At 46.5% G+C, this 27,171-nt stretch overlaps 4 protein-coding genes across 4 annotated transcripts; all 4 read left to right on the forward strand.

Annotated features, from left to right (window-relative positions):
• The first annotated feature begins 766 nt into the window (after positions 1 to 766).
• Positions 767 to 1,741, forward strand: LOC114881478. Its single transcript, XM_029198285.1, has one exon. It carries the CDS (start codon positions 767 to 769, stop codon positions 1,739 to 1,741), a length of 975 nt encoding a protein of 324 aa, XP_029054118.1.
• A 10,689-nt stretch (positions 1,742 to 12,430) lies between these two features.
• Positions 12,431 to 15,113, forward strand: LOC114881305. The gene is made up of 4 exons (XM_029198048.2): positions 12,431 to 12,577; positions 12,619 to 13,698; positions 13,800 to 14,106; positions 14,221 to 15,113. Exons 1-4 carry the CDS (start codon positions 12,431 to 12,433, stop codon positions 15,111 to 15,113), a joined length of 2,427 nt encoding a protein of 808 aa, XP_029053881.2.
• A 5,983-nt stretch (positions 15,114 to 21,096) lies between these two features.
• LOC114881304 (golgin subfamily A member 6-like protein 6) lies at positions 21,097 to 22,197 on the forward strand. The gene is made up of 2 exons (XM_029198047.2): positions 21,097 to 21,466; positions 21,569 to 22,197. The coding sequence occupies exons 1-2, from the start codon at positions 21,097 to 21,099 to the stop codon at positions 22,195 to 22,197; spliced, it is 999 nt and encodes a 332-aa protein (XP_029053880.2).
• A 4,331-nt stretch (positions 22,198 to 26,528) lies between these two features.
• On the forward strand, positions 26,529 to 27,035 carry LOC123989217 (cilia- and flagella-associated protein 251-like). The gene has a single exon (XM_046289918.1). The coding sequence runs from the start codon at positions 26,529 to 26,531 to the stop codon at positions 27,033 to 27,035; it is 507 nt and encodes a 168-aa protein (XP_046145874.1).
• The last annotated feature ends 136 nt before the right edge of the window (positions 27,036 to 27,171 follow it).

Here is a 27,171-nt window from a genome sequence, read left to right on the forward strand (position 1 = left end):
GCTACTGCCACCTCAATCAGGCCTTGGGAGGGGGCGGCCCTTCAAGTGCTGGATGGCCGGCGCCTCCCAAAGCTTAAAAGGATGGTCACGGTCATCCCCGGCCCTCCGGTGGCGACGGAGGCCATTCTAAAAATGATGGAGGGTCAAAACCCAGAGCTCCGCACGAACCTTTGGAGAGTGTGGAGCAGGAGAGAGGGGCCGAATTCGGTAACTCTCGTCCTGGGGGTTGACCCTGCGTCATACAGCCTCATCAAGAGGCAGGGTTCAGAGGTTCACCTAGGACTGCGCAGGGCACTCTTTAGAGAGGGACCTGCCGGGACCACGGAGGACAAGAAGAACCCTGACACGGTCGCCGGGAACAAACCGGGACCAACAGCCCTGGTGATGGAGGAAGGGAAGGCAGGGGTAAGCGGTGTGGATGGAGGAGAGGAGGAGCCCAGGGCGCTGGCAACGGCGCCCACGGAGACCCTCGCCCCCTGCGCCGACACCCTCCCACCCACCCCACCCAGGGGCTGCAACACAGGGATGGCGGCCGCCGGATCCTTCCAAGGACCGAAGGCCGCCGGAACGAAACCTCCGTCTAGTGGGTGCATCCCCAAGGCAGCAATGTGAAGGGGAAGGCCGACCACGGCGGAGGCGACGAAACGGACCGGGCTCTGGGTGTGCAAAAGGGGTGTCAACGTACCCTGATACACACCCTGAAGGCCGGTACCAGGGGTAGAAGAGGGATGGGCCCCGGTAAGGGCTCCCCTCACAAGTAGGTGTAATGGGCCCCGGCGGGGAATATAACGCACCTACTTCAACCAAGCGAGACTGGACCACATCTGACACCAACAAGGTGCCAGATGGTACTAGATTCTCGCAGATCAATTTGCAACATTGCAAGGTGACAACGGACATCCTCCTGTGCCGCCTAACGATGGGGCAGACAGATATAGCCCTCACACAAGAACCTTGGATCCACAAGGAACGTGTAGGAGGGCTAAACACGGGATGCGGCTCACTCTACTATGATGCCACATCCACAAGGCCCAGGGCCTGTATCTTCGTCAAGAAGGAGATAGCGGCCCTGAAACTCAATGAATTCTGTACAGCTGATCTTTCAGCGGTTAAGGTTAAACTTAACCTCGGGGGGAATACGTCAGAGCTGGTGGTATGCTCGGCGTACCTGCCGTACGACTCTGAGGACCCTCCACCTGCGAGGGAACTCAGGGCCCTGATAGATCACTGTACTGTCAATGGTCTGCACCTGGTGATTGGCTGCGATGCCAAATCGCACCACACCGTATGGGGCAGCACAAACACCAACGGCAGAGGCACAGCACTGCTGGAATACCTCGCCACCACGGGCTTGGAGATCCTTAACATAGGCTCCTCCCCCACCTTTGTTACTTCCCGCAGACAGGAGGTGATTGAGCTGACCCTGGGCTCCGCCAAGGTGACACAGGTCATCAAATACTGGAAGGTACGGGACGAGAGCACACTCTCGGACCACCGCCTAATCACTTTCGAGCTAAAAGGCGACAGGGAGGGCGGCACTGCAGAGGCTTACAAGAACCCAAAGGCCACCAACTGGGCACTCTATAAAGAGGACCTGGAAGGGAGGCTAATGGGGAACTGTCAGCGTCCCAGGACCGTAGGCGAAATTGAGCAAGCAGTGGAGCATCTGAGCTCCGCCATTACTCAAGCCTACGAGGCTGCCTGCCCGGCTAGAATCAGAAACAGTAGCTGTTACGGATAAAGTAGGGATCCTCCAAGGGATCTACGCGAACCGTCGGCAACGCACAGCCATAATTCGGTCATGCGCACTCGCGTCACGTGCGTTAGAGAATCGATTGCGAAAATCAAACGATCATTCGTTCGCTAACGAGCACCGAATAAACACCAAGCCAAACCGTTAAATTAAAAGTTCACCAAAATCAAGTTCTCACTCATCAAATCAATTAAGTCTTCATTACATTGTCATTCTGTATCGTTTATTGTTTGTTCGTGTGTGGTTGTGTCATACATAGTGTGAATAAATTAAAATCTGTGTTACAAAGTGAATCGCTTATTAATACTCCTCGATCTTCAGTCCTTTGTTAAGGGCAATCAGCCCACCCACGCAAACCCGCGTGCATATTCATTGTTGGTCCTTCGAGCCGGATTGGAATCGAGGAAAAGGAAGCTACAATCGCAGACCTGTAAGCAGAATTCAAACCGTTAACGACCATGAGTTCGTTAGAAGAACTGATCCAAAAACAAACACAAATAATGCGTTCAATAGACCGAGCGCTCGCCAATTTTAAAAAGCTGGGTCAATTGTTACGTCGCGAGCGTGATACGGCGCGCGACGTACAAAAATAAAAAAAAAGAATTAGTGATTAATACGCGGATGAGAACGGTATTTTCGCTGCCACCAGTCCCGATCGCGCTCGACGATGTTAGGTCGTTAACGATCGGAACAATTAAAAAGAATCGTTTAATTTTTATAATAAGATTCTGGAGTTGTTATATTGAGTTCGTCAATGCTCTAGTCCCATACGGGCCCCTCGTGCGAATTTGTGCAAAGAATGGTTAGCGTGAATGTTAGGAAGGAAATGTGTTATTAAAATGAATCGGAAACTAGTTATGTGTAACAAAAAGAAAATATAATTTCAAAAGTAAGATAGACAGTAAATGAAATGGTTTACAAAATTTAAAGCTGTTGAAAATATAAGAAAAATCCAATTTAAATATTGCGACGACAGCCACGGATCGGCGTCGAGCATCGCGGGCCCCCACCGCGGCGGCCTCCCCACTCCCGCGAGCGAGGCTATAAGTAAGATCGATCGACACGCGGATCGATGAGTTGCCTCGGGGCCTCGGCCCCGAGCAGACCTCCCAGAAGGTCGGACCGGAGCACCGGCAGATTCGGCGTTGCGGTTTGTCCCGACGACGAGTTCACCGGCAGTCGGCTCGTGACATACGTCACGAGCTGGCAGCTCCCAATCGGTCCAGCAGCCGTAGGCGCCTAGCTTCGTCAGTCCCGAGGTTTGACCCAGGATGACCAAACTAGTGCGCGCCCGTAACATCCGCCGGTTTGTCCGCGGGGTTCCAGGCGCTAGCTTACACGGCACCGCATCCGGCCTATGGCAACCGATTCCGTCCCGTCCCGAGGCTTGACCCAGGGCGAGCCAGGATTGGTCGTCGCCTCGTTCACTGCTAGGTTTGACCACGGTGTACGAGAAGACAGCCGCATCAGGCAAGCGGGCAGCAACTCCACCGCAGCGCGAAACCCCGCAGCGCGAATTTCAAATAAAGACCGGCGGCCCGAACGGGCCATCCCCGCTCCTAGTCTTCAGCGACTCCGCGTTTCCCGCGTACACCGAACACCGCGTCTCTCTCTCTCGTTCGCGTTCGCGCTCCGCGCCGCGCTCTCACTCCGCGCCGTAGCAAGTAAGACCGCGTAGCGATAGCTACGACCCGCGCTAGGTTAAGACCGCGTAGCGACCGCTACGACCGGCGTTAGTTGGTAAGACCGCGTGACTCATGTGACGGGCCGGGTCCCGAGCGTAGTTCGTGAGACCATGTACACATAGATTTAAGCGCGACACGGCTCCATCGCCAGCTCACGGTTCTTTTTGTTGTAGCGAGAACGGCAGGAAATACCGCCACCACCACCGGCGTCTACAGGGGCCGCAGCCGGCGGCCCACTCCCTCCGGCCTGAGACTTTACACTTGTCGTAACCATTTTTATTTTTGAATAAATATTTCTATTTTTCTACTAACACCGACTCGTTATTTACCCGAACCTGTTCCCAAGCGAACCCTGGCACGGGGAATCCGACCGCAGTGCGCAACGCCGTGCGCACCGACCAGACCGCCCCGTTACAATATATGTTTGACAAGATCGGCAAGAGTAGGTTATTTTTAAAATTATTAAATCGTAAGACGGAAGTTGAAAGATGATTCGAGCGCCGATTTCGATGAACAAATTGAATAACGCTGAGAGGAAACGGTCCCAAGGGGAAAATTTCCAGAACCAACGGTATCATGGGCCGCCTCTCGTTATAAACAACGGAATTATTGTTAAAATTGCGAAATGTTCTTCGATACCTCAATACGTTGAACAGAACGATCTTGGGGGAAAACTTCCAGATCACGCGGTTTCAAGATCGCCCGTTTTGCCTCACTATATCCAGATTCGTCGTATTGGACAAAATGAAATAGATAAACTTACCAAGCCCGATGTAAATTAATGTATGATAAGATATTAGTAAATTCGCTCAGTGGTCGCTAGATGCTTGGTTGTCTGGAAATCTGGAAGGCGAAGAAAAGATGAGAACTTGTCACACGCACTACGCGTTCACGATCGGCCTTTCGACGGTGTTACCGTTACGAAAACGAAAACGATAATTTGTGAAGCTATTACGAAAACAACGCGACGCGGAAAAAGAAAATATATTAAATAACGGACGATTTAGAAACGAAAGAGAAAAGATAGAAAAATGGAAAGTGTGAAATTTTACGTATTCGTAAAGTCTTTTGCCGCGGAAAACGCGAACTGCAATCTCCCGGCACTCTGCCTTTTGCAAGGATTTTACCGGGCAGCTAATTACAACGATTTTCGCGCGACAACTCTTGCTTAACGCGAACACGGGCTCCCCGTCACGTACCTCACGATTTTTCGACGAAGAGTGATTTGCCTCAGTCAAGCGATCGTATCTCAGGGTTCGACCCGCGATCATGGGCCCAAAGTGGGGACATCATTTGGCAAATCAGGGTACGTGTCGAAGGGGAAGGCCCGCGCGTATTGGTTTTGTATAAGCGCGTTTCCCGAGTTCTCATCCCTTCTTGACCTTTCTTTCGACTCTGTCTTTCCGTCGGCTATCTCTTTCCTTCTACCCCTCTAACGCTTAGTGAATTTGATGCGTCGCAGTTTCTATACTTCTGGAATATTCTATTACGACCTTTGTCTGAATTTACTATCAAAGAGGCTTTTATAAATGATATTTGCAAATAGTATTTCGGTAACGAAGAGCATCTAGCCCCCTTTTTAATAGATGTTTAACTTACTATTGAATGGCTAATGATAAATAATGTGAAATTATTCCGATCTTATTTGTATTTCGGTGGTTTACGGAAAAGGCAATCGATATTTATAATTATTATCAAATCGCGGATATATGCAAATACGTTACTGCATTTAATCGTTATTAGTTCCGCGTGCATTGATTTTTAATGATTTCGAATTTTCTAAACGCTCTACGTTTAACGTTTAGTTCATTGTCGATGTTTATTGCCTTAGTCGACCTTCGCTTGGAACGTTCTTGAACGTTGGTCGACAGTTTCAAACCTCAGTGGTTGTCACGCAAACCCTCGCATTCCACAGTCATACAATAGTTTCATTCCGTTTCATTTTAATTGCTTTCGATTTCAATTACATTCATCCCTCGTGGAAGAGTCGGCTGACGCATGCTTCGCGGGTAGGAGAGCTATCTCGCTTACAGGATAGAACAAGAGTCTTCTTTGTACGGTACGGTTAGCTGGGAAATTTCCAAGTGCGTCGCACTGCTTAACCGCGCGGCGAAGGATGTTTATGATACCTCTCCCTTAACGGTTTCGACTTTCTAACTTTTCGAACTACGCAGTTTCGGGTAGGCAATCATCCCAAGGAAAGGTTGACTTTGTATTATTTGAAAGAGCTAAATATAGCCTCCTTTGTGTGCCTAGCCTGGGATTGTTTCCAAGTGCTTCGCACTGGCGAGGTACACAAACTTGGTATACCAACGTGTTAGAGTTTCAGCCAGGCAAGGTTTATGACACGGCAAGCCAAAACAGCTATTTGAAAGACCCTTATTATCGACATCATTTGCGCGACACGGCTGCAATGATTAGACTAGTTAATTGCCGCAATTTCAGAGATTTTAGATTTCAATAGCAAGGCCATGTCGTAAACCACGCACACCCGAAGGGTGAGCCGGCCGCGGATACTAACGGTTTCGTCGGTCACCGAGCACCGCTTGGTGACTTTGGGAAAAACCCCAGAGTTGCCAATCCGCCACCTACCCCTCATGCGAAAATACCAGTACCCCACCAGAAGGTATCAAGCCAATGAGCGCACTGGACGAAAAAGCCCTGAACATATATATTCTAAGAAAACTCGCGCCAGAGGACTCTTGTATTAACCAGTAACCTGACTGGAATCAGGAACATTAGTAATAAAGCATAAAAATCAGCAAGTACTCAGTTTGTTCCCACACCAGTGGGTGGTCCTTCGACTTAGACGGCACGAAGTTGCAATACCCGAGGAATCGAACAATCAGAGTTTTCGATTCTTAACACAACGGTTAAACTATTGAAACTAATGAGAGAAAAGAAAAGAAGAGTTATTATTTTAATCTCAAACCCCTTTCTTGTGCTCCTCGTGTGGAATATTTTCAAGTGCAGCGCACTCAACGAAGAGGCACAAGCTAGGGGGAGCGCGAACAAGATACGAAAATGGGAAAAATCAAGTAAGATGCCCTTCCTTGCGTCTCCCGTAGGGGAATTTCTTCCAAGTGCAGCGCACAAGACGGGAAGCGCAAGGTCGGGTTATTGAAAAGTTAACCCGGACGGAACACAATCAAAAATGACTACAGTTACCACACAGAACCGGATGGCAATGCTGAAAGAAACATTTCTTCAATGCCAGGATCTGCACGCAAAAATCGCTGCCAATGCGGACCCAAAAACGAAGACAAGTGCATCATACTTCGTGGAGGACCATTTTTCAATCTGTGAAGAGCGCTACCAAGAAGCCCAGGACTTCATTGCCGAAACCCTTTATAAGGTCACTCCTCCACCTGAAAATTCTGCTTCCAACGGCAATTTTTCAAATTCAATGACGTCACGACCACCAGCAGCCCACCTACCGAGGATTAACCTTCCGACCTTCGAGGGAGCGTTCGAAGAGTGGGAGTCGTTCCGCGATCGCTTCACATCCATGGTAATCAACAATGACACGTTGTCCAACGTCGAGCGCCTATATTTTTTGTGTTCGTCGCTGAAGGGCGACGCTAGCCGAGCGGTGAGTCACCTACCTGTAATAGAAAATAATTTCGAAGTCGCGTGGCAAATAATAACATCACGGTATGACAACAAGCGTCGGTTAGTCTCAACCCATTTAAATACATTGTTTTCTTTACCTTCCGTTTCGTCCGAAACTCCTTCGGAACTCCAATCGTTACGGGACAAGATAAACATATCGATTCAAATGTTACGAAAACTTCAACGCCCAATAGAAACGTGGAGCGATATTATTGTATTTTTAGGCTCGCAAAAATTGGATCGCGCGTCACGTAAAGCGTGGGAGCTCACTCTCGGTGACTCCACAGAGTTTTCGACCTATGAAGAATTCGACACGTTCTTAAAGACAAGAATTCGAGCGTTAGAAGCGTTGCCAACAAGTAAACGCGAGAAACAAAACGAATTAGATAAAGTTAAAGCAATTAAACCGAAACCATTATCAATTAATTCTACCACAACGTACAAAATTTTATGCGCAGTATGTAAACAAAATTATTTACTTTATCAATGTCCAACCTTTTTAGCAAAAACACCATCTGAGCGGTACAATATTTTAAAACAGCAAAAACGTTGCGTGAATTGCTTCTCAGTCAAACACGCAGCAGCGCAATGCACTAGTACTCATCATTGCAAGGAGTGTCAACAAAAACACCACACGTTGCTGCATTTTCGCACCGGCAACGAAGCCCGTGCCTCACCAGCAGGAACGAGATCCACCACTCCGGAAGAGGGAGTAGAGATAAGTTCTAATTTCGCATCTAAATCACCGATTCATTCTAGAATACTCCTTTCAACAGCAAGGGTACGAGTGCATTCGCTCACAGGTCGATGCGTCATTGCAAGAGCGTTGCTCGACCAAGGATCAGCGGCAACGCTCATCTCCGAACACTTAGCGCAATCACTTCGCCTCGAACGAGTAAAGCAAACAACCCAAATCACTGGAATTGGCGAAACTCAATCAGTCGCACGCCATGTCGCCGACATTATCATCACCCCTGCGACGAAAAACGAGCCTGCATATTCGACAACTGCAATTGTCATGACTGCATTAACAAGGTACGTTCCATCGCGAAATAATTCAATCGCTACTCTCTCTCACCTTTCAGGGTTGACACTAGCAGACGAGGACCCCATGAGCTCTGATCCCATTGATCTTATTATCGGAGCGGATATTTATGGACAGCTTTGCTGCACGAGGTAAAGCAGGGCTCAGCATGTACACCTGCGGCCCAAAACACAACCCTGGGTTAGATCCTATCCGGTCCTCTTCCTGCCGAATCTTCCAAATCCTCAGTCAATATCCACCACATTTCGCTTCTCGAAGCTCTCGATCAAAATCTCAAGCGGTTTTGGGAACTCGAGGACCTTCCAAGCTCGGATATGTTGACACCTGAGGAACAGAAATGCGAAAGTTATTTCAAAGAAACGCATACAAGAACGCCAGAGGGCCGCTATGTTGTGCGGCTACCGTTCAAAACCGAACCACCCATTGAATTAGGCGAATCGCGATTAGGAGCATTAAGAAGCCTTCGGTCACAAGAAAATCGTCTTCTTCAGAACCCAACCATTTACCAGGAGTATTGCAATTTTCTCTCCGAGTATGAGTCTCTCGGCCATATGAGAGAGATTAATCAGGCTTACACTCCATCCAACAATCCAACTTATTATATTCCTCATCATGCAGTATTTCGAAGCACAAGTGCAACAACGCGTCTACGTATTGTGTTTAACGCATCTAGTCGCACCTCCAATGGGAAATCCTTAAACGACCACCTGCTTAGTGGACCTAAATTACAAAAGGATCTTGCTGCGATCCTTGTTCGTTGGCGCCAATTTCAATACGTGTATACAGCCGACATTGCTAAAATGTACCGGCAAATCCTAATAGATCCGAGAGACAGAGATCTTCAACGCATACTATGGCGTAACGCTCCACCCGACCCGGTAAAAGAGTATCAACTCCTCACGGTCACTTACGGGACCACTTCAGCCCCATACTTAGCTCTGCGAGTTCTCCAACAATTAAATCAAGACAAGGGCTTAAATTATCCAGATGCGAGTTCCGTCCTCAATAATCAAGCCTATGTCGATGATTTCCTCTTCGGGGCTGACTCCATTCAGTCGTTGCGTGGCATACGAAACCAAACAATCGACTTTCTCAAAAGGGGAGGCTTCTCGTTAAGAAAGTGGGCAAGTAACAACTCCACTTTACTATCAGATATCGATCCAACTGATCACGGTCTCGCTCTAAGTAAATCGTTGAATGCAACCGAAACAGTTTCAGTCTTAGGATTGCTCTGGAACCCCGCGTTAGACCATTTTCAGTTCCAAGTTACAAGTCAAACCAACTTCGGATCTACCAAACGAACTATCCTGTCAGCGATTACAAAAATCTTCGATCCTATGGGATGGATCGCCCCAGTAGTAATATCCATAAAGATTCTAATCCAAAGGCTCTGGTCTCTGAACTGCGGATGGGACGAGATCGTGCCCAAAGAAAGCCTTATAAAATGGCAGGAATTCTGTCAGCAACTTCCGGAATTAGGAAACATTTCGATTCCCCGAAAAATATCAAATAAAATCAGAACCAAACAGAGTCTTCATGGGTTTTCCGACGCCTCAACCACAGCTTACTCCGCAGCCGTTTATTCGAGGAGTATCCTCCAGGATGGCACAGTATGTGTCACTCTTGTGATGGCCAAATCTAGAGTTGCACCAGTCAAAAGTGTAAGCGTTCCACGGCTCGAACTGTGTGGAGCGTTACTCCTCGCTCGTTTATTAAATTTTATCCAAACCGCACTGAATGAGCAGTCAATAGATTGTCACTGTTGGACTGATTCCAGTATTACGTTGACATGAGTAAGCCAATCACCCTCCCGTTGGAAAACATTCGTCGCAAATAGGGTTTCAAAAATACAAGAACTAATTCCAAACGCACATTGGCATCATGTTTCAACGGATGACAATCCGGCAGACTGCGCGTCTCGTGGAATATCAATTGAACAATTAAAAACTCACCAATTATGGTGGCGCGGTCCCTTGTGGTTGCGGGAAGATCCAAAGTCTTGGCCGCGATCATTTCCTCAACCAACTCCTGATGCCTCACTGGAGGAAAGGACACGTGACGTCACCTGCATGGCTGTTCAGGTAATGACCTGGGACATAGCTCACCGCTACTCGTCCTGGCCGAAACTTCTTCGAGTCACTGCAATTATTCAAATCTTCATTCAAAAGCTCCGAACACGAACCGAACAGAGAGGTGTCTATACACCAACCAAACCAAATTCATCGATCAAATATTCACCAGTAATCCTGGCCCCAGATGAGGTTCGAAACGCAGAACTCTTTCGGCTGAGACAAATGCAGCAGGAGATGTTCCCCGAGGAGCTCAAAACGCTTGTCTCGTCTGGAACCGTAAAGAAATCGAGCTCAATCCGATCCCTTGCTCCATACGTAGATGCGAACGGCTTAATTCGTGCCAAAGGGCGACTCGCACATTCGCAATTACCTGGAGAAGCAAAAACTCCAATCATTCTCCGCTCCCATCCTCTCCTATCACTTCTAATTGAACATACACACCGTAAACTGCTACATGCAGGGCCTCAGCTTACCTTAGCGTGCTTACGTAACCATTACTGGATCGTGCGTTCAAGAACCACAGTAAGAGCCGTTCTCTACAAATGTGTTGCATGTACACGTGAACGAGCCACCGTGCCTCACGAGCTCATGGGGGACTTGCCAGCACCTCGCGTAAATCAGGTGGAACGTGCATTCATTCATACCAGGGTCGACTATGCAGGCCCCATCCAAGTTAGAACAGCACCAGGTCGTGGACACAAATCTACGAAAGCATATATCGCAGTTTTTATATGTCTTACAATTAAAGCGATTCATATTGAACTCGTAAGCGACTACAGCTCGTCAGCATTCCTAGCAGCTTACCAAATATTTGTGTCTCGGCGAGGTCTTCCAGTGGCGATGTACTCGGACAACGGAACGACATTTCAAGGCGCGAATCGTGAACTCGCGTCTGCGTACCGCGCTGTAATTCAGAACTCGGACCTCAGAAACAATCTAGCGTCACGCGGCGTTGCATGGCACTTCATGCCCCCGAATGCACCACACTTTGGAGGCTTGTGGGAGGCCGCCGTAAAAAGCCTAAAACACCACATGAAACGCACTATAGGGTCTTATACGTTAACGTTCGAAGAGATGTCAACATTATTGTGTCGCATAGAAGCGTGTTTGAACTCACGACCATTAGCACCAATGTCCGAGTGCATTGATGATTGTCAAGCGTTGACACCAGGCCAATTCTTCTTAATCGGGACCCCTCTTGTTGCACCACCAGAACCAAGCGTACTCGAGCTGAGGGATAATAGGTTATCTCGCTGGCAACTCGTGCAAAAATTAACCGAAACATTCTGGAAAGCGTGGCAAAGCGATTACTTACATACGTTGCATCAGCGTCCAAAATGGCAGACTGTGAAAAAACTGTTAACGGTCGGCCAACTCGTTTTGATCAGAAATCCGAACTTACCTCCTAGCAAATGGGAACTTGGACGCATCATCGCGTGCCATCAAGGCGAAGATGAACTTGTACGCGCCGTCACAGTTAAAACAGCACGGTCCGAATACAAACGTCCGATTTCAAAACTCTGCTTCCTACCGATTACTATCAATGGCGAGACAAACAATACGACGTAGTAAAAGTCACTGCGTAGTAAAATCACACCGTACTGCATGTCATTTGTAACCAACTTCAGACTGAAGGAACATTGCGTTAATTAGGTTAAGATAACTGTACTTCCCCGTGCGTCAATTTTCACTCGATACAAAGGGATGTACAACGCAAGCGGTCATTAACCAAACCACAAAATGTAATCGTCTCACTCTGTTGAATGTACCCATTCAACAGGGGGGCGGTATGTTACGGATAAAGTAGGGATCCTCCAAGGGATCTACGCAAACCGTCGGCAACGCACAGCCATAATTCGGTCATGCGCACTCGCGTCACGTGCGTTAGAGAATCGATCGCGAAAATCAAACGATCATTCGTTCGCTAACGAGCACCGAATAAACACCAAGCCAAACCGTTAAATTAAAAGTTCACCAAAATCAAGTTCTCACTCATCAAATCAATTAAGTCTTCATTACATTGTCATTCTGTATCATTTATTGTTTGTTCGTGTGTGGTTGTGTCATACATAGTGTGAATAAATTAAAATCTGTGTTACAAAGTGAATCGCTTATTAATACTCCTCGATCTTCAGTCCTTTGTTAAGGGCAATCAGCCCACCCACGCAAACCCGCGTGCATATTCAGTAGCAAAAGGGTCCCCTGGGGGAACAAGAAATTGGACCAAGCCAGGGAGGACACCCGCAAACTACTGAATAAAGCCATGAAGGCCAACTCGGAGCTAGCTTGGGACAACTACAAAAAGTCTCAGCAAGCTTACAAAAAGTTAATAAGAACCAGCAAGAGGACGGCCTGGAAGACCTTCTGCAAAGAAACCGAGGCACTACCTGTAGTTGCCAGGTTAAGGAAGGTCTTCACGATAGGCCCCTCACCGAGGTTGTATCGCCTCAGACTCCAAACGGAAGTCTGACGAACAACCACAGAGAAACAGTAGAACACCTTATTCAAACTCATTTCCCAGGCTCAGCAGCAGAGGATCGGGAGCGGCGCCGTAGCGATAACGCGCACACCGATCCCGCTCCAGCGGACTGGGGAATAGCTGAAAAGGTGATAAATACGGACAGGGTGAAGTGGGCTATCGGCTCCTTCAAAAGATTCAAGAGCCCAGGCACTGACGGGATCTTCCCAGCACTCCTTCAAGAGGGTGGGGAGGGCCTGTACAGGCGCCTGAGCCAGATCTTCAAATCCTGCCTAGCGAAGGGCTATGTACCCAAAGCCTGGAGATACTCCAATGTAGTGTTCATCCCGAAACCAGGAAAGAACAACTATGACCTTGCCAAGTCGTATAGACCCATCAGCCTCACCTATTTCTTGCTTAAAACACTGGAGAGGCTGGTTGATAGGTACATCAGAGACGAGGCTAGCAAACCGCTGCACCCCTCTCATCACGCCTACCAAAACGGCAAATCCACTGAGACGGCACTTCACAACCTGGTAGGTTCTATCGAAGGTGCACTGTCGAACACTGAATCTGCTCTCTACATCTTCCTCGACATCAAGGGGGCGTTCGACAACACCCCTCATGATGCTATACAGGAAGTCGCGATGAGATACAATATTAAGGACTCCGTGGTAAGATGGATCCACAATATGCTGACGAACAGAACAGTCACAACAAGCCTGGGAGAGGAGACGGTGAGGGCCGACGTCGCGAGGGGCTGCCCGCAGGGAGGAGTCCTGTCCCACCTGCTGTGGACCCTTGTGGTTGACCAACTGGTACGTATACTCACTACAGAAGGCTTTGAGGTCCAGGGTTACGCCGACGAACTTACGATTACGGTCAGAGGCAGACACCCACTAGAGTTAGCGAGGAGGTTGCAAAAGGCTATCGCACTCGTGGAATCCTGGGGTCGATCACACTCGCTCTCGGTAAATCCGAGCAAAACGGAATTGGTCCTATTCACAAGAAGAAGACGCTTTTACTTTAAGGCTCCTCATCTTTTTGGGACGCAACTACAACTCACAGATGAGGTAAAATATCTTGGTGTAACACTAGATAAAAAACTCACCTGGAAGAACCATGTGAACAAGCAGACCCAGAAAGCAACTAGCACCTACTGGGCCTGTCGCAGAATGTTTTGCCCCACATGGGGACTCAAACCAAGGATGGTCAGGTGGATATACCAGGCCATCCTTGCACCTATTATAACATACGCCTCGATTGTGTGGTGGACCTCCATGAAGAGGGGAGCACACAGAAGGACAGTAGAAAGAATTTACCAAAAGCGTTGCTGGGGATAACAGGTGCGCTCGCCACCACGCCCACTATGGCAATGGGTGCGCTGCTCGACATCAAGCCACCCCATCTAGTAGTGATGGCAACGGCTTGGAGAGCGGCCCTCCGCCTGCATCAAGCTCAAGAATGGTACCCGGCGAGCGGTGGGCACACCGAGATCTGAAGGGATCGGGGATCGGAGCTTATTCTGACCCACGGTGGAGATCGCTGCAAGGCGGAGTACCTCTTCAGACGGGAATACGACTTAATCATCCCAGAAAAGGAGAAATGGCTGGAAGACGCTAACGACATCCTGACCCCGGGGGGACTAGTCTGGTTCACAGACGGCTCCAAGACCGGATCTGGCACCGGAGCCGGGGTAGCGGGGGAGAGCCCAAGGGTTGAAATGACCCACAAGTTGGGCCACCACGTTACGGTCTTCCAAGCAGAAGTGTTTGCCATCTGGGCCTGCGCCAAATACAATTTGGAAAGGGCCCACTCAGGGAAACACATCTATACTTGCAGTGACAGCCTGGCCGCGCTAAGAGCCCTCCACAAAGTGGAAGTTGGGTCGAAGCTAGTCAGGGACTGTGCACTGACATTGAGACAGCTATCTCTGAATAACAGAGTTAAGCTGCTATGCGTACCAGGTCATGCTGGTATCCCAGGCAACGAGGGGGCTAACGAAATGGCACGACTGGGGGCGATAAGCTCCCAGCCATGCCATGAGTACCCCATGGGTGTCTCAACCTATGTGTTGAAAGGCCTGGCCAAGAACTGGTTAAACCAGGAATTCACCAGGCTCTGGCATAACGCTAACGGCATGAGACACACGAGGGCCCTACTTGAGGGACCGTCACAAGAGTTGGGGGGCACTTTAACCCACCTGGACAGGGCGCAACTGCGCATGCTCGTGAGCCTAGTGACAGGACACTGGTACACGAGGAAACATCTTGCGCGCATGGGACTCATAGAGGAGTCGACATGCCCGAGATGTGAGGAGGAGGACGAAACACCCCTCCACGTACTCCTAAGATGCAGGGAGCTGGGGGCCCTGAGAGGATCAATCCTGGGGATCTCGGAACCCGCATCATTAAGCATTTCGGCTGGCCTGGTGCCGGTGCTTCTAAATTTTGCAACAGAAGCCCAGCTGCCAAGGCACAGCCAGTAAGGAGGCTGCCTAGCGGCCCGGGTACAATGGTCCCCAAGGACTGAGTGCTCGGCTAGCCTCAACTAGCAATAGAATAGAATAGAAATATATATATTGTAACGTGGTGACACCTGTGCCCCCCGTTACAATCGCTGCGCTTCTCCCACCTCACATTCCACCTAAAAATGACTCTTAACCCTTCCAACACCTTACCCCTTTTCCCTGCCCACCGGTGTCGGGCCGATAGAGGCGACGGATAGAAGGCAACAAGGACCACCCTCAAAAAGGAGTTCCGAGGCCGGCGACAGATCTTCTACCCATCCAGAGGGGAAAAGCAACGCGGTACTTCGGAAAATTAGTCGAAGCTGCCCAGAAGCTGATAGAAACGTCTACCCGGAGCCATCTGTCGTCGAGCCCGAAGACCTCAGCCCACCCGCCACGGCAGGAGATCCGCCAGCCCATCGACCCCGAACACCGGTGTATCGAAGATCGGTGATCGATCCATCCCGGGCCGGAAGAGGCCCCTTTCCAAAACCCCATCCCCTCCCAAAAATATCCCGCGACGGTCTCGTCGTCGCCGCTGCCAATGAGCCTGAGGCTATCACATAAAGAGCGTATAGAGAGTATAGAGATTTCCGAAAGCAATTATAAGCGAGTGTGTAAAGCGGCCGAGTGTAAGTGTACTTGTGTGTAGAACGCGAGGCGTCTTGGTAAGCCCTTCGATTACCATTTTTCCGATCATCGCGTATTCTGAGTTTTGGCAACGGTCACCCCCTTTTTTGTCAACCCCCGTTTATAGTAAGACTACGCGTAACATAGAGACCCCCGCGAGGACCCATCCCGACCCCGCACCTTCCTGTCCTCCACTATTTCCTCCTTGCGCACTCCCCCGCGAAGCTGTGCGGACGAAAGTGCCCGAATCCACCCTCTATTGTAAAGTCCCCATTACCCCTTTTCTCTTTTTTCGATTTCGGTTGCCACAGTAAGTGGCTGGCGCCCAACAAAGTTTTGTATTTCGCGACACCCCGTGTATAGAGTGAACCCCCAACGGGTCACAATAGATATTTATAAATATCAGATAGCATGATTATAATTAATTAAATATTAAATAGCAATAAAACTATTTATATATAATTATTAATATATATAATAATTAAAACATAGTCTAGAGGAATTTAGCTAGCACGCGTCTTCGACCAATAGCGACGCGCGCGACGCTGTCGTCACGCGCTATGATTTGTTGGAATGTCCCTACGCGGGACATCATCCTCGCGACGGGCCCTTCCGGCCAGGATCGCGATCGATTCTGATCACTCTTCGTCGAACAATCGAGTAAGTCGTGACGGGAGCCCGTGCGTCTAGAGATAGAGTTGTAATTTGTACTTTCACGTGATTTAGCTGCGCGGCAAGTCCTATCCGTAGGCAGAGTGTCGCGAGGGTGAAATTCGGAAATACGCTACAAGGACTCAGAGACGCGCACGTTAAGCCTTTTCACACTATTAAAATTTCTATCTTTTCTCTTTCTTTTTAATCCGTTTGATGGCGCATTTTTCCGTATTAAATTCATTCGCGTTATAATTATATTTTTCCAAAAGTCGTAATCGTCTTGTGATCGTCTCAGTTAATTTTTCATACGCAATAAAGGGCAATCGGGTGCGCGACAAGTGTTAGTGCGACAGCCTCATCATCTCTCTCTTGATGTTCCAGACTAACCAGCGATTATTCAGCGAATCTACCAGCGATTTATATCGTATACTATACCCTACAATTTAACGGTAAGCCTGTTCTGTACTAATTTGTCGAGCACGGCATTGTGATAATTTTCAACAAGGCAAAACGGGCGATCTAATAAGCCTACTGGTTATGAGAGTCTCTCCATATTAGATCGTGTCGATTTGTCACGTTCAGGTACCGAATAAATATATTAATATTCCGAATTTTGATCTATCGCGAGTTCGGGTGTGTGACGATTGTTCGACTACGCAATTTTATCAGGAGCGACCTGTAAAGCCCTTTCGGGGGTTGTGAGAGTCTCTCCATTCAGGTCGTTACCTTGCGGCTGGATACCGTTAATTTTTCCATCTTTCTATTATATTTGGTCGAACAAGCCGTCTAACATTAAAATTTCAATTAAAATCCGTTCATAATTACATTGGAAAGTCTCATTGTACATCAAAGGAAAAAAATACCTTTTCGGATCAAATCACGTTTATAAAATAGGTTAAGCATCTTTACCCTTGTAAACCAGTATTGTTCTAATTTGAATTCATTTAATAGTAAATATCAGTATTACCAGAAATTAACAGTATTAGATTCAATAGTCATTTTCAGTTTTGTATTAGTTTCAATAGTTTCGAATTATATTATTTTCTTGCACACTAAATAGCATTAATATTTCTTTCAATTACCATTCTCATATTTTTTACGCTTCAAATCCACGCACGCCAACACGACGTTTCAAGGAGGGACCCGTACGGGACTCAGAACACTGACGAACCCAACGGAAATAAATTCTATCTAAAATTTCCGTCTTTTAAATTGTTCTGATCGTAGAGGACGTTAACGCGTCATACGCGGTCAGGACTTGTGGCAGCGAGACCTTTCTCATCGCACTTTCAATCTTAATTAATCAACAGCTCATTTCTTTTCTTTTTACGTTGCGCGCTCGCCTCGCGTGCCGCGCAACGTAACATTATATTTAAAAATATTAATTTATAAATTGATTATAAATATATAATTATATATTAATTGTTACGTTGCGCTACGCGAGGCGAGCGCGCAACGTAAAAGATAAGAAAAAGAAAAGAGAGGAGTCTAGCTGTTATTAATTAATCTATTAATTAAGCGCGATGAGAAAGGTCTCGCTGCCACCTGCTCTGACCGCGTATGACGCGTTAACGTCCTCTACGATCAGAACAATTTTAAAAGACGGAAATTTGGATAGATTTATTTCTGTTGGGTTCGTCAGTGTTCTGGGTCCCGTACGGGTCCCTCCTTGAAACGTTGTGTTGGCGTGCGGGTATTTGAAATGTAAAATAATATCAGGAATGGTAGTTGAAAGAAATGTTAATACTGTTTAATGTGCAAGAAAATAATATAATTCAAAACTATTGAAGCTGATACAAACTGAAAGTGACTATTGAACTTTAATACTGTTAAATTTTTGATAATACTGATAGTTACTATTAAATGAATTCAAATTAAATCAATACTGGTTTACAAGGGTAAAGATGCTTAATCTATTTTATAAAATGTGGATCGATCGGAAAAGATATTTGTCCTTTGATTTACAGTTGGACTTCGACTATAATTTTAAACGGATTATTGAAATCTAGGTGTTAGACGACTTGCTCGGCTTGGTAGTATATTACAAAGATGGAAAATTAGCGGTTTCTATCCGCAAGGTAACGACCTGAATGGAGAGGCTCTCACAACCCCGAAAGGCTTTATAGATCGCTCCTGATAAAATAACGTAGTCCAACAATCGTCACACACACACACAAAATCGCGATGGAACAAAATTCAGAATAATAATGTAACGAATTATTTATAATTCGGTACCTGATCGTGAAAATCGAGACGATCTAAAATGGAGAGACTCTCATAACCCGAAGGCTTAATAGATCGCCCGTTTTGCCTTGTCGAAAATCGATAATAATGCCGTGCTCGAGAAATTAGTAATAAACAGGCTTACCGTGGAGATGTAGAATATAATGTATGAATATCGCTTTGCTGTTCGCTTTTAAATCGTGGAATAATCGCTGTTGAATCTGGAACACCAACAGAGAGATGATGAGGAACCTATCGCACTAACACTTGTCGCGCGCCCGATTGCCCTTTATTGCGTATGAAAAATTAACTGAGACGATCACAAGACGATTACGACTTTTGGAAAAATATAATTATAACGCGAATGAATTTAATACGGAAAAATGCGCCATCAAACGGATTAAAAAGAAAGAGAAAAGATAGAAATTTTAATAGTGTGAAAAGGCTTAACGTGCGCGTCTCTGAGTCCTTGTAGCGTATTTCCGAATTTCACCCTCGCGACACTCTGCCTACGGATAGGACTTGCCGCGCAGCTAAATCACGTGAAAGTACAAATTACAACTCTATCTCTAGACGCACGGGCTCCCGTCACGACTTACTCGATTGTTCGACGAAGAGTGATCAGAATCGATCGCGATCCTGGCCGGAAGGGCCCGTCGCGAGGATGATGTCCCGCGTAGGGACATTCCAACAAATCATAGCGCGTGACGACAGCGTCGCGCGCATCGCTATTGGTCGAACACGCGTGCTAGCTAAATTCCTCTAGACTATGTTCTTTCTCTCTCTTGGTGTTCCATCTCTGTCTAACGGCTTTTCGGTATTTCTACGCCGTAGATTTTTCTGGATTAGTCCATTTCTCGCCTATGGTTTCAATGTCAGATATAAGCGAACATCAGCAATTATTTAAATCTGAACTAATATTTAAATCAGAACCATTCAACAATAAAGCGAATAATTATGGATAAAAGTTATATCCATCATATTATGATGTATTAATAATTAATCGATCGGCAACCATACGATTTTGACTAGCAGTCGGCGTAATTAATTAACATTATCCGTAATTATTTGTGCATAAATCGCAACGCGAATTTCGCTGGTACGCATGTTGTAAAACATTCGGTGTTTGAATGAAATCCTCGATTATTTAGCATATTCTTTGATTATTAAATCGAATATTCGCTATTACATTAGCAGCGTAGCTAGTTCTAGAACGTTCTTACTATTCGAAAATTACCGTTGGGTCTTGGTTTCAGGCAAATTCCCGGAATTCGATACAAAGACTTTTATTGCCCCGTTCGACCCTTCGCCCCTAAACAGTCTTCGAACGCTTGCTAACGCTTGACTGCGAGGGTTCTCATTCCTCATTTATTCTATCAACCAAATGTTCAAATTGATAGATTAATCCGCGTTTCCATTCCAGCACTCATTTCACGCATACGATCGAATTAGGGACCGACTGTCGCCCACGCGTGCAAAAGAGGAGAGTATCGGTTGAGAATCCAAAAGATAAATTGATCTTTACGCTTTTGCGCAGTTAACCTGAGGAGACCCCTATAATGCGAAGCACTGGCTAACTGCGCAGCGAACGCTGTTTATGATATCTCTCCTCGGTCGAACCGAGTTTTTTTTTTTTGTTTAGTTTGAAATCTGTTACTACGCAGTTGAGCACGACGATAGTTTCAAGGAGGGGTAATAATAAAAGAAAAGAATTGAGAAATATAAAGAGAATAAAGGATAGAAAGACAAAATAGAATAATTATAAGCTCAAACTCTTCCCTGTGCTTTTCCCACATGAAGAAGTCTCTTATAACCCGAAGGCTTGATGAGAAAACACAAAGTCGAGGAGAAAATTGAAAAGGATGAAGCAGTAATTCGCCCTCCCCACGTCCCTTACACGAGGAGACTCCTATAACCCGAAGGCTTGATAAGGGAACGTGAGGCGGACAAATTTATAGAATTTTGCAGACGTGACAGTAAAGTATATATTTAATTTAATTATAATTATTTATAAATTTATATACAAGGATTTAATAATATATAAAATTATATTAATAAATAGTAATTTATATATTTATTATAAATATATATGCAGTTCCACCGGGACAACGGTCGTGAGCGAACGTGTGCCGTGAGTTATCCCGTTAGAGAGTGGTTACAGAGTGAAAAGTTGGAAAAAGTGTGAAAGAAAGGGTTAAGGTTAATAGAAAGTGTGAGTAGACAAGGGAGGGAAATAGTGGAAGCATAGGGAAATATTAAAGAGAGTGAGGTAAGAAGAAAATCGGTGTTAAGTAGAACCTTTGATAGTGAGGTTAGGAGGAGAGAAGGCCTGAAATGAGCGCGAAGAGAGGAAAGAGGAAACGGAGAGAGACACCTAGGAGACAGGTGCGAAAAAGGCGGCACAGAAGAAGCCTCGGTAGGTAAGGAAGGGACAGACGAAAGAGGAAGATGTAGCATGGAGGATAGAGTAGAGCAAGAAAAGGAGAAGAGAAAAAAAGTGGAAGGGAAGGATGATACAGGAAAAGCTGATAAAGGCGGAAAAAGAGGGAGACCGACCAACGTGGCGGTGCCGAAAAAAGAAAGGAGTATAAGTATGGGAAACATGACGAGCATAGAAGAAATTCGGAAAAGGAAGAGAGAAACGGAAGCAGAAGAGGAGGAAGGGAGAGAAGAAGGAGTGGAGTGTAATCCGCAAGCAGAGGGATGGATGTTCATGGTGAGTAGTCTAGTGGAAAGATTGCCGGAGAAGAAGAAAGAGAGAATGGAAGAAGAAAGCGGAATTGGAGAGATAAAGAGGATGATTAGAGATTTGGGAGAAGGATTGAGTAAGAAAATAGACGAAAGCGCAAAGAACCAGAGAAAAGAAATGAGAGAAGGGATAGCGGGAGTAAAAAAGGAAATAGAAAAGGAAATAGGTAATTTAAAAGAAGAAATCAAAAAAAGAGAGGACAAGTGGATGGCGCAGAGGAAGGAGTTAGAAGAGAAAGTGGAAGGACTCGAGAAAAAGGTGGAAGAGTTAGAAAGGGAGGAAAAAGAGAACGTCAAATGGAACAAATTAGAGGAAAAAATACAAAATATAGAACAGGGAGCAAAAGAGAAAAGGAGGACGGGGGAGGAAGAAGATAAAATAACGGAAAAGTTGAGAAAATTTGAGGGTAGGTTGGAACGGAAGGAAAAGGAAGAAAAAAGGAAAAACATAATAATTAAAGGGGCGAAAGTAAAAAGAGAGGAGATGAGAGAAAAAGCAAAGGAGATAATGAAAGCAATCGGGGTTCAGGACGCGGTAGAGGAGCTGAAAGCAGCAGGATTTGGAGAAGGGGGAAAAGTAGTAAGCATGGTACAAATAAAGCTGAAGACCATAGAGCACAAAAGAAGCGTAATGACGAAGAAGAAAGCGCTGAAAGGCAGGGAGGAAAGAATAGAAGAGGACTTGACATCGAAAGAAAGGAGGATACAATGGAAGCTAAGAAGGATAGCAAAGGAGGAAAGAGAAAAAGGAAAGAATGTGTGGGTGGACTATGGAAGAATCAGAATTGAAGGGAAATGGTGGAGGTAGGAGGAGGGCAGTGAGGCCCTGAAGGACGGGGAAGGGAGAGAATGGTATGAAAAACAGAGGGGCTCGGGCAATGTTGGGGAAGAAAGGTGAGGGATAAAAGGGGAGAACGAGTGGGTCAAGTGAGGGACGAAGAAAGGAGCGAAAGGGGGAGAGGTAGGGAGAAAGAGATGGAAAAAGAAAAGAAACAGAAGAGAAAGAAGAGGAGTGGGGAAAGGACAGAAGAGGAAAAAAGAGAGGAAGAAAAAGAAAAGGACGCAAGAACAGAGGTAGAAAAAGAGTGGTGGAAATAGGGTTTTGGAACTGCGCGGGAATCAGAAATAAAGATGAAGACTGCTGGAATACGATTATACAGTGGGACGTAGTAGTCCTAATGGAGACTTGGCTGGAACAGAAAGGATGGGAGAAGATAGAAGGATGGCTACCAAAAGGATATAGATGGGAAGCACAGTTGGCAGAAAGGAAAAATAAAAAAGGGAGGGCAATTGGCGGAATGCTGATGGGGGTGAAGGAATATCTGATGGGAAACGAAGGAAGGATAATAAAAGAAGAGAAAAAGGCAGGAATAATGACAGCGGAATTCAAGAGAGGGGAAGAGAAATGGAGAGTAGTGGGAGTATACGTGAACGCGGATATAGAGGAAAAATGGAGGAACTCAGGACAAGAATGGAAGATGTAGAAGAGGAAAGAATAACAATAATAGGAGGAGATTTCAACGCGAGAACAGGGGAAGAAGGAGGGAGAGGGAAGTGGAGGGAGGAGGAGGAGGAAGAGGGAGAAAGAAAATCAAAAGATGGAAAGCAAAATGCGGAGGGGAGAGTTATGCTAGAGGCACAGAGAGGGACAGGGTGGGAAATACTGAATGGGAACATGAGGGGGGACGAAGAAGGAGAGTTCACATACACGGGAGCAAGGGGAAACACAGTGATAGACTATATAATAGTAGAAGACGAGGGTAAGGAGAGAATCAAAAGGATGGAGATAGGGTGGTGGGAAGAAGAGTGGAGGAAAGGAAGAATGGGGGCAGAGAAGTACAGAGAAGCCAAAAGGGAATACAACAGACTATGCGGAACAAAAAAGGAAAAAGTAAACGAGAGTTTCAAAAAAGAGGTGGAAGAAGCAAGAACAGAAGGTGAGGTATGGAAAATAATAAATAGGGAAAGGAAAAGAAGAGGGAGAACGAAAACGGGCATAAAAGAAGAGAAATGGAGAAAGCATTTCGTGAACCTACTGGGCGAATCAGAGGAAAAGGTAGTAATGGGGGGAGAAAGAGAACGGGAAAGAGACGAGGAAGCGGATATAAGAAAAGAAGAAATAAGAAAAGCGGTGGCGAAACTAAAGGATGGGAAAGCGACAGGGGGCGATGAGATCCTCAACGAAGTGTAGAAATATGGCGGCGAAGAAGTAATGAACTGGGCATGGGAAATATGCAACAGGGTATGGAGAGGAGAGAGATGGCCAGAGGGCTGGAAGGAAGGGTTAATAGCACCCATAAAAGAAAAGGAGATGGCAAACAAGCATCTGACTACAGGGAGGTGACGCTAATGCCCACGCTATACAAGATATATGCAGCGGTCCTGACGGAAAGGCTGAGAGAGAAAGTAGAGGAAAAAGGAATGTTACCGGAAAACCAGACGGGATTTCGAAGAGGGATGGGGACAACGGACAATATTTATGTATTTAATTATCTGGTGAACAGACAGATAAGGAGGCCAAAAGGGAAAGTGATCGCGTTTTTTATAGACCTGAGGACAGCATTTGATTCGGTGGATAGAGGAGCCCTGATGGAGGCGCTAAGAGAAAGAGGCGTAAGGGAAGGGTTAAGAAAAAGGATAAAAGAGATTTTGAGGGAGACCAGAAGCAGGGTAAAAACAGGTGAAGGGATAACAGAACCTTTTTGGGCAGCGAAAGGAGTAAGGCAAGGGTGTCCACTAAGCCCGTTGCTGTACAACCTGCTGACGGCAGACATGGAGGAGAAGATGAGAAAGGGAGGAGGAGGAGGGATAAAGATCGGAGGAAGGAAAATATATACTTTGGCCTACACGGATGACGTGGTGGTACTGACAGAGGAGGAAGGGGATATGAGGGTGATATTAGGGAGATCAGAGAGATAACTGGATGAATAAAGACTAGAACTGAATCAGGATAAATCAAAAATAATGAGGTTCAGAAAAGGAGCGTGTAACCGAAAAGCGTGGTCTGCGAGGGCGGAGAGTGAAACACGCACCTTACTAGATTAATAATTGAGTTTATTTACACTATTTACAGTAATGCGTGGGCAGAATACATATAAAGCGCGTGGACAGAGAAAACTACAGAGTCGCGTGGTCAAAATGGCGGTCTTGTCTGGAATATTCGCGTGGTCGGAAGCACGTGCGCTCACGGTAAGCGTTCAAACAAGAAGAACAAGAATCGATCATGGCGTCGATCGTGCCGGTTCCGCGTGGAGAGGGGACCGCGTGGACAAAGTGGGCCCGAGAGGTGCTGCCGCTATCGGTAACGACGCACCAACGAAATACTTTCGTTGCCAACTTCGTGGTCTGCGACCAATTTGGGGAATTTCGCCAACAGAGCGGGAAGATGGAAGAAAGCGGAGTGGCGGTGGAAGGGAAAGAAAATATAGGAGGTAGACCAGTTTAAATATCTGGGGTACGTTTTCAGGAGAAATGGGGGCAGCGAACTACAGGTAAAGGATAGAATCAAGAAAGCAGGAATTGTGATGAGACAAGTATGGGGGATCGGAAAAAGAAGATTCGGAAAAAACTGGAAGAGAAGCATTTGGTTATGGGATAAACTGGTATGGACGGTCATAGCATATGGAGCGGAAATATGGGGATGGAGGGAATGGAGAGAGATAGAGGGGGTACACGAGAGGTTTCTGAGATGGACACTCGACGTGGATTGGCGTACGCCAGGATATCTGCTGAGAGAGGAGTTGAAAAGATGGAAAATGAGAATAAGAACGGAAAAGCGGGCATGGGAATACAAAAGAAAGCTATGGGAAGGGAGAGGGGGAGACCTGGCGAAGAGCTGCTGGGAACAAGTAATTGGAAACGAAAAGAGGAGGGGAGAGGGCAGCAAATGGGAAGAAGAAAGAAAGAAGTTCTTCGAGGAAAGTGGAATGGAAATAGAGAAAATGGAAGATAAAAGAAGTAGTGGAGAGATGAGGTACGAGGAACTTGAAGAGAAGGTAAAGCAGATGCAAGAAAAAGAGAGGTGGGAAAAGATAACGGAATCGAGATATAATAGGTGGTACAAAGTGGTGATAGAGCCAGGAATACCGAGCTACCTGGAAAAAGGATGGAAAGAGGCAAGATGGAGAAGAGTGGCGAGATTCAGGCTGGGAAACGAAGTGAACGAGGCAAAATACTGGGAAAAGGAAGAGTCAAAGAAATACAGAGCATGCGGGGCGGAGGAGGAAACATGGGAGCATCTCTGGGAGAGATGTGGCATAGGAAAAGAGAGGAAGGAGGGGTAGCAGGAAAGGGTGAAAGAGTTATTAGGCGGAGAGGGAGAAGGAGAGGAGTGGATGAAAGAGGTGGAAGACTACAGGGCGGGAGAGTGGTGGAGTGAAGAAGCAGGAGGCAGGGAGAGAGGAAGTGAAGACGGTGGTACGCAGGAACAGAGGAGATAGGTAGGAAAGGAGAAGGGGAGAGGAAGGGGTAGAAAAAGAGGAGCAAATGAGACAGCAGATTAAAGAAAGGGGATGGAAGAAAGAGCAAGAAAGCCGCAAGAGAAGACGGTGAAAGGGTTACAAAAAAGAAGGAAAGAAAGAGACCGGTAATACCGACAATAGGGCTAGGGAAGAGAAAGGAATGGGAAGCATGCAACAGGTGGTAACATGCAGAAGCGAAAAGTAAGTTGGCAAGCGTGGACAAACACGTGCGGAGAAAGAGTGGTAAAGGAAGTCGGCCATTAAGGATAGCACGTGCGAAAGGAGAAGACAGAACGTAAGAGAAGGTTGAGGAAAAGTGTGCGAAAGGAGGAAAGAAAAAAGAGGAAAAAAAAATGGAAAACACGTGGGGAAAAGAAGTCTTGGGGGAACTAAAAAAGATAAGGGAAGTGGTAGAGGAAATAAAAGAAGTGTTGTGTGGAGGAAGAGCGGAAAGAGAAAGGGGGAAGAAGGATAAAAGAGGAGACGAAGATGGGAAGGAAAAAGTGGAAAAAGCAGAGGAAGTGGAAGAAATGGAAGTAGAAGAAAGGACTACAGCATAAGAGAAAAAGAGGAGGTTAAGAGAGTGAGAAGAGAAGACGAGGAGGGAGGAACGGGAAAGCAAGAAGAAGAGGAGGAACAAAGGAAAATAGTAACGATAGAAAAGAACATGAGAGAAAGGATGAGGGAAAAGGATGCGGAGATGGACGAGGTAGGGAAGGGATCAAGAGAGGAAGAAGAGGAGGAAAAGCCTAAGGAGGAAAGCAGGGAAGAACCCAAGGGAGAAGAGGAGACAGAAGAAGAACAGTGCGAAAGAAGAAAGTGGAGAGAAGAAAGAAAGCAAGGGAAAGAAGAGGAGGAAAGATGGGCAGAGAGTTGGGAAAGAAGAATGGAAAGGGAGAGGAAGGAAAGAAGAAGTAGGAGCATAATATGGAAAAACGTAGGAGGAGAGGAAAAAGAAGAAAGGGGCAGAAGGGTTAAAATAATGTTGCAAATGGAGCTGGGGAAAAAGGTGGAGATAAGGAAGCTGACGGAGATGGCAGGAGAAGGAGGAAGGAAAATTATCCTGACGGAATTGGAGGAGGAAGAAGATTGTAGGAAGGTGATAGGAAAGAAAAATGCAATATGGGAGTTATGGAGAGTAAGTGTGCAAGAAGATTTGTTGAGAGAGGAAAGGAGAATGAGATAGAAAATAAGAGAGAAAGCCAAAGAGGAAAGGAGCAAGGGAAGAGACGTAGAATACAGCAATAGGAAGCTATGGATAGAGGGCAAGGAGTGGGTGTGGGTCGAAAAGGAAGGAAAATGGATGCAAAAGTAAGAGGGAA

The sequence above is a fragment of the Osmia bicornis genome, unplaced genomic scaffold, assembly GCF_907164935.1.
Source record: "Osmia bicornis bicornis unplaced genomic scaffold, iOsmBic2.1, whole genome shotgun sequence".
In the NCBI taxonomy this organism is placed as follows: Eukaryota; Metazoa; Arthropoda; class Insecta; order Hymenoptera; family Megachilidae; genus Osmia; species Osmia bicornis.

Coding starts and splice junctions, on each gene's coding strand:
- LOC114881478 (XM_029198285.1), top strand. CDS start 767: ATGGGCCCCGGCGGGGAATATAACGCACCTACTTCAACCAAGCGAGAC.
- LOC114881305 (XM_029198048.2), top strand. CDS start 12,431: ATGAAGGCCAACTCGGAGCTAGCTTGGGACAACTACAAAAAGTCTCAG. Junction 13,699..13,799: donor AACTACAACTCACAGATGAG/GTAAAATATCTT, acceptor GGCCTGTCGCAG/AATGTTTTGCCCCACATGGG. Junction 14,107..14,220: donor AGAATGGTACCCGGCGAGCG/GTGGGCACACCG, acceptor TAATCATCCCAG/AAAAGGAGAAATGGCTGGAA.
- LOC114881304 (XM_029198047.2), top strand. CDS start 21,097: ATGGAGGATAGAGTAGAGCAAGAAAAGGAGAAGAGAAAAAAAGTGGAA. Junction 21,467..21,568: donor AGATTTGGGAGAAGGATTGA/GTAAGAAAATAG, acceptor GTAATTTAAAAG/AAGAAATCAAAAAAAGAGAG.
- LOC123989217 (XM_046289918.1), top strand. CDS start 26,529: ATGAGGGAAAAGGATGCGGAGATGGACGAGGTAGGGAAGGGATCAAGA.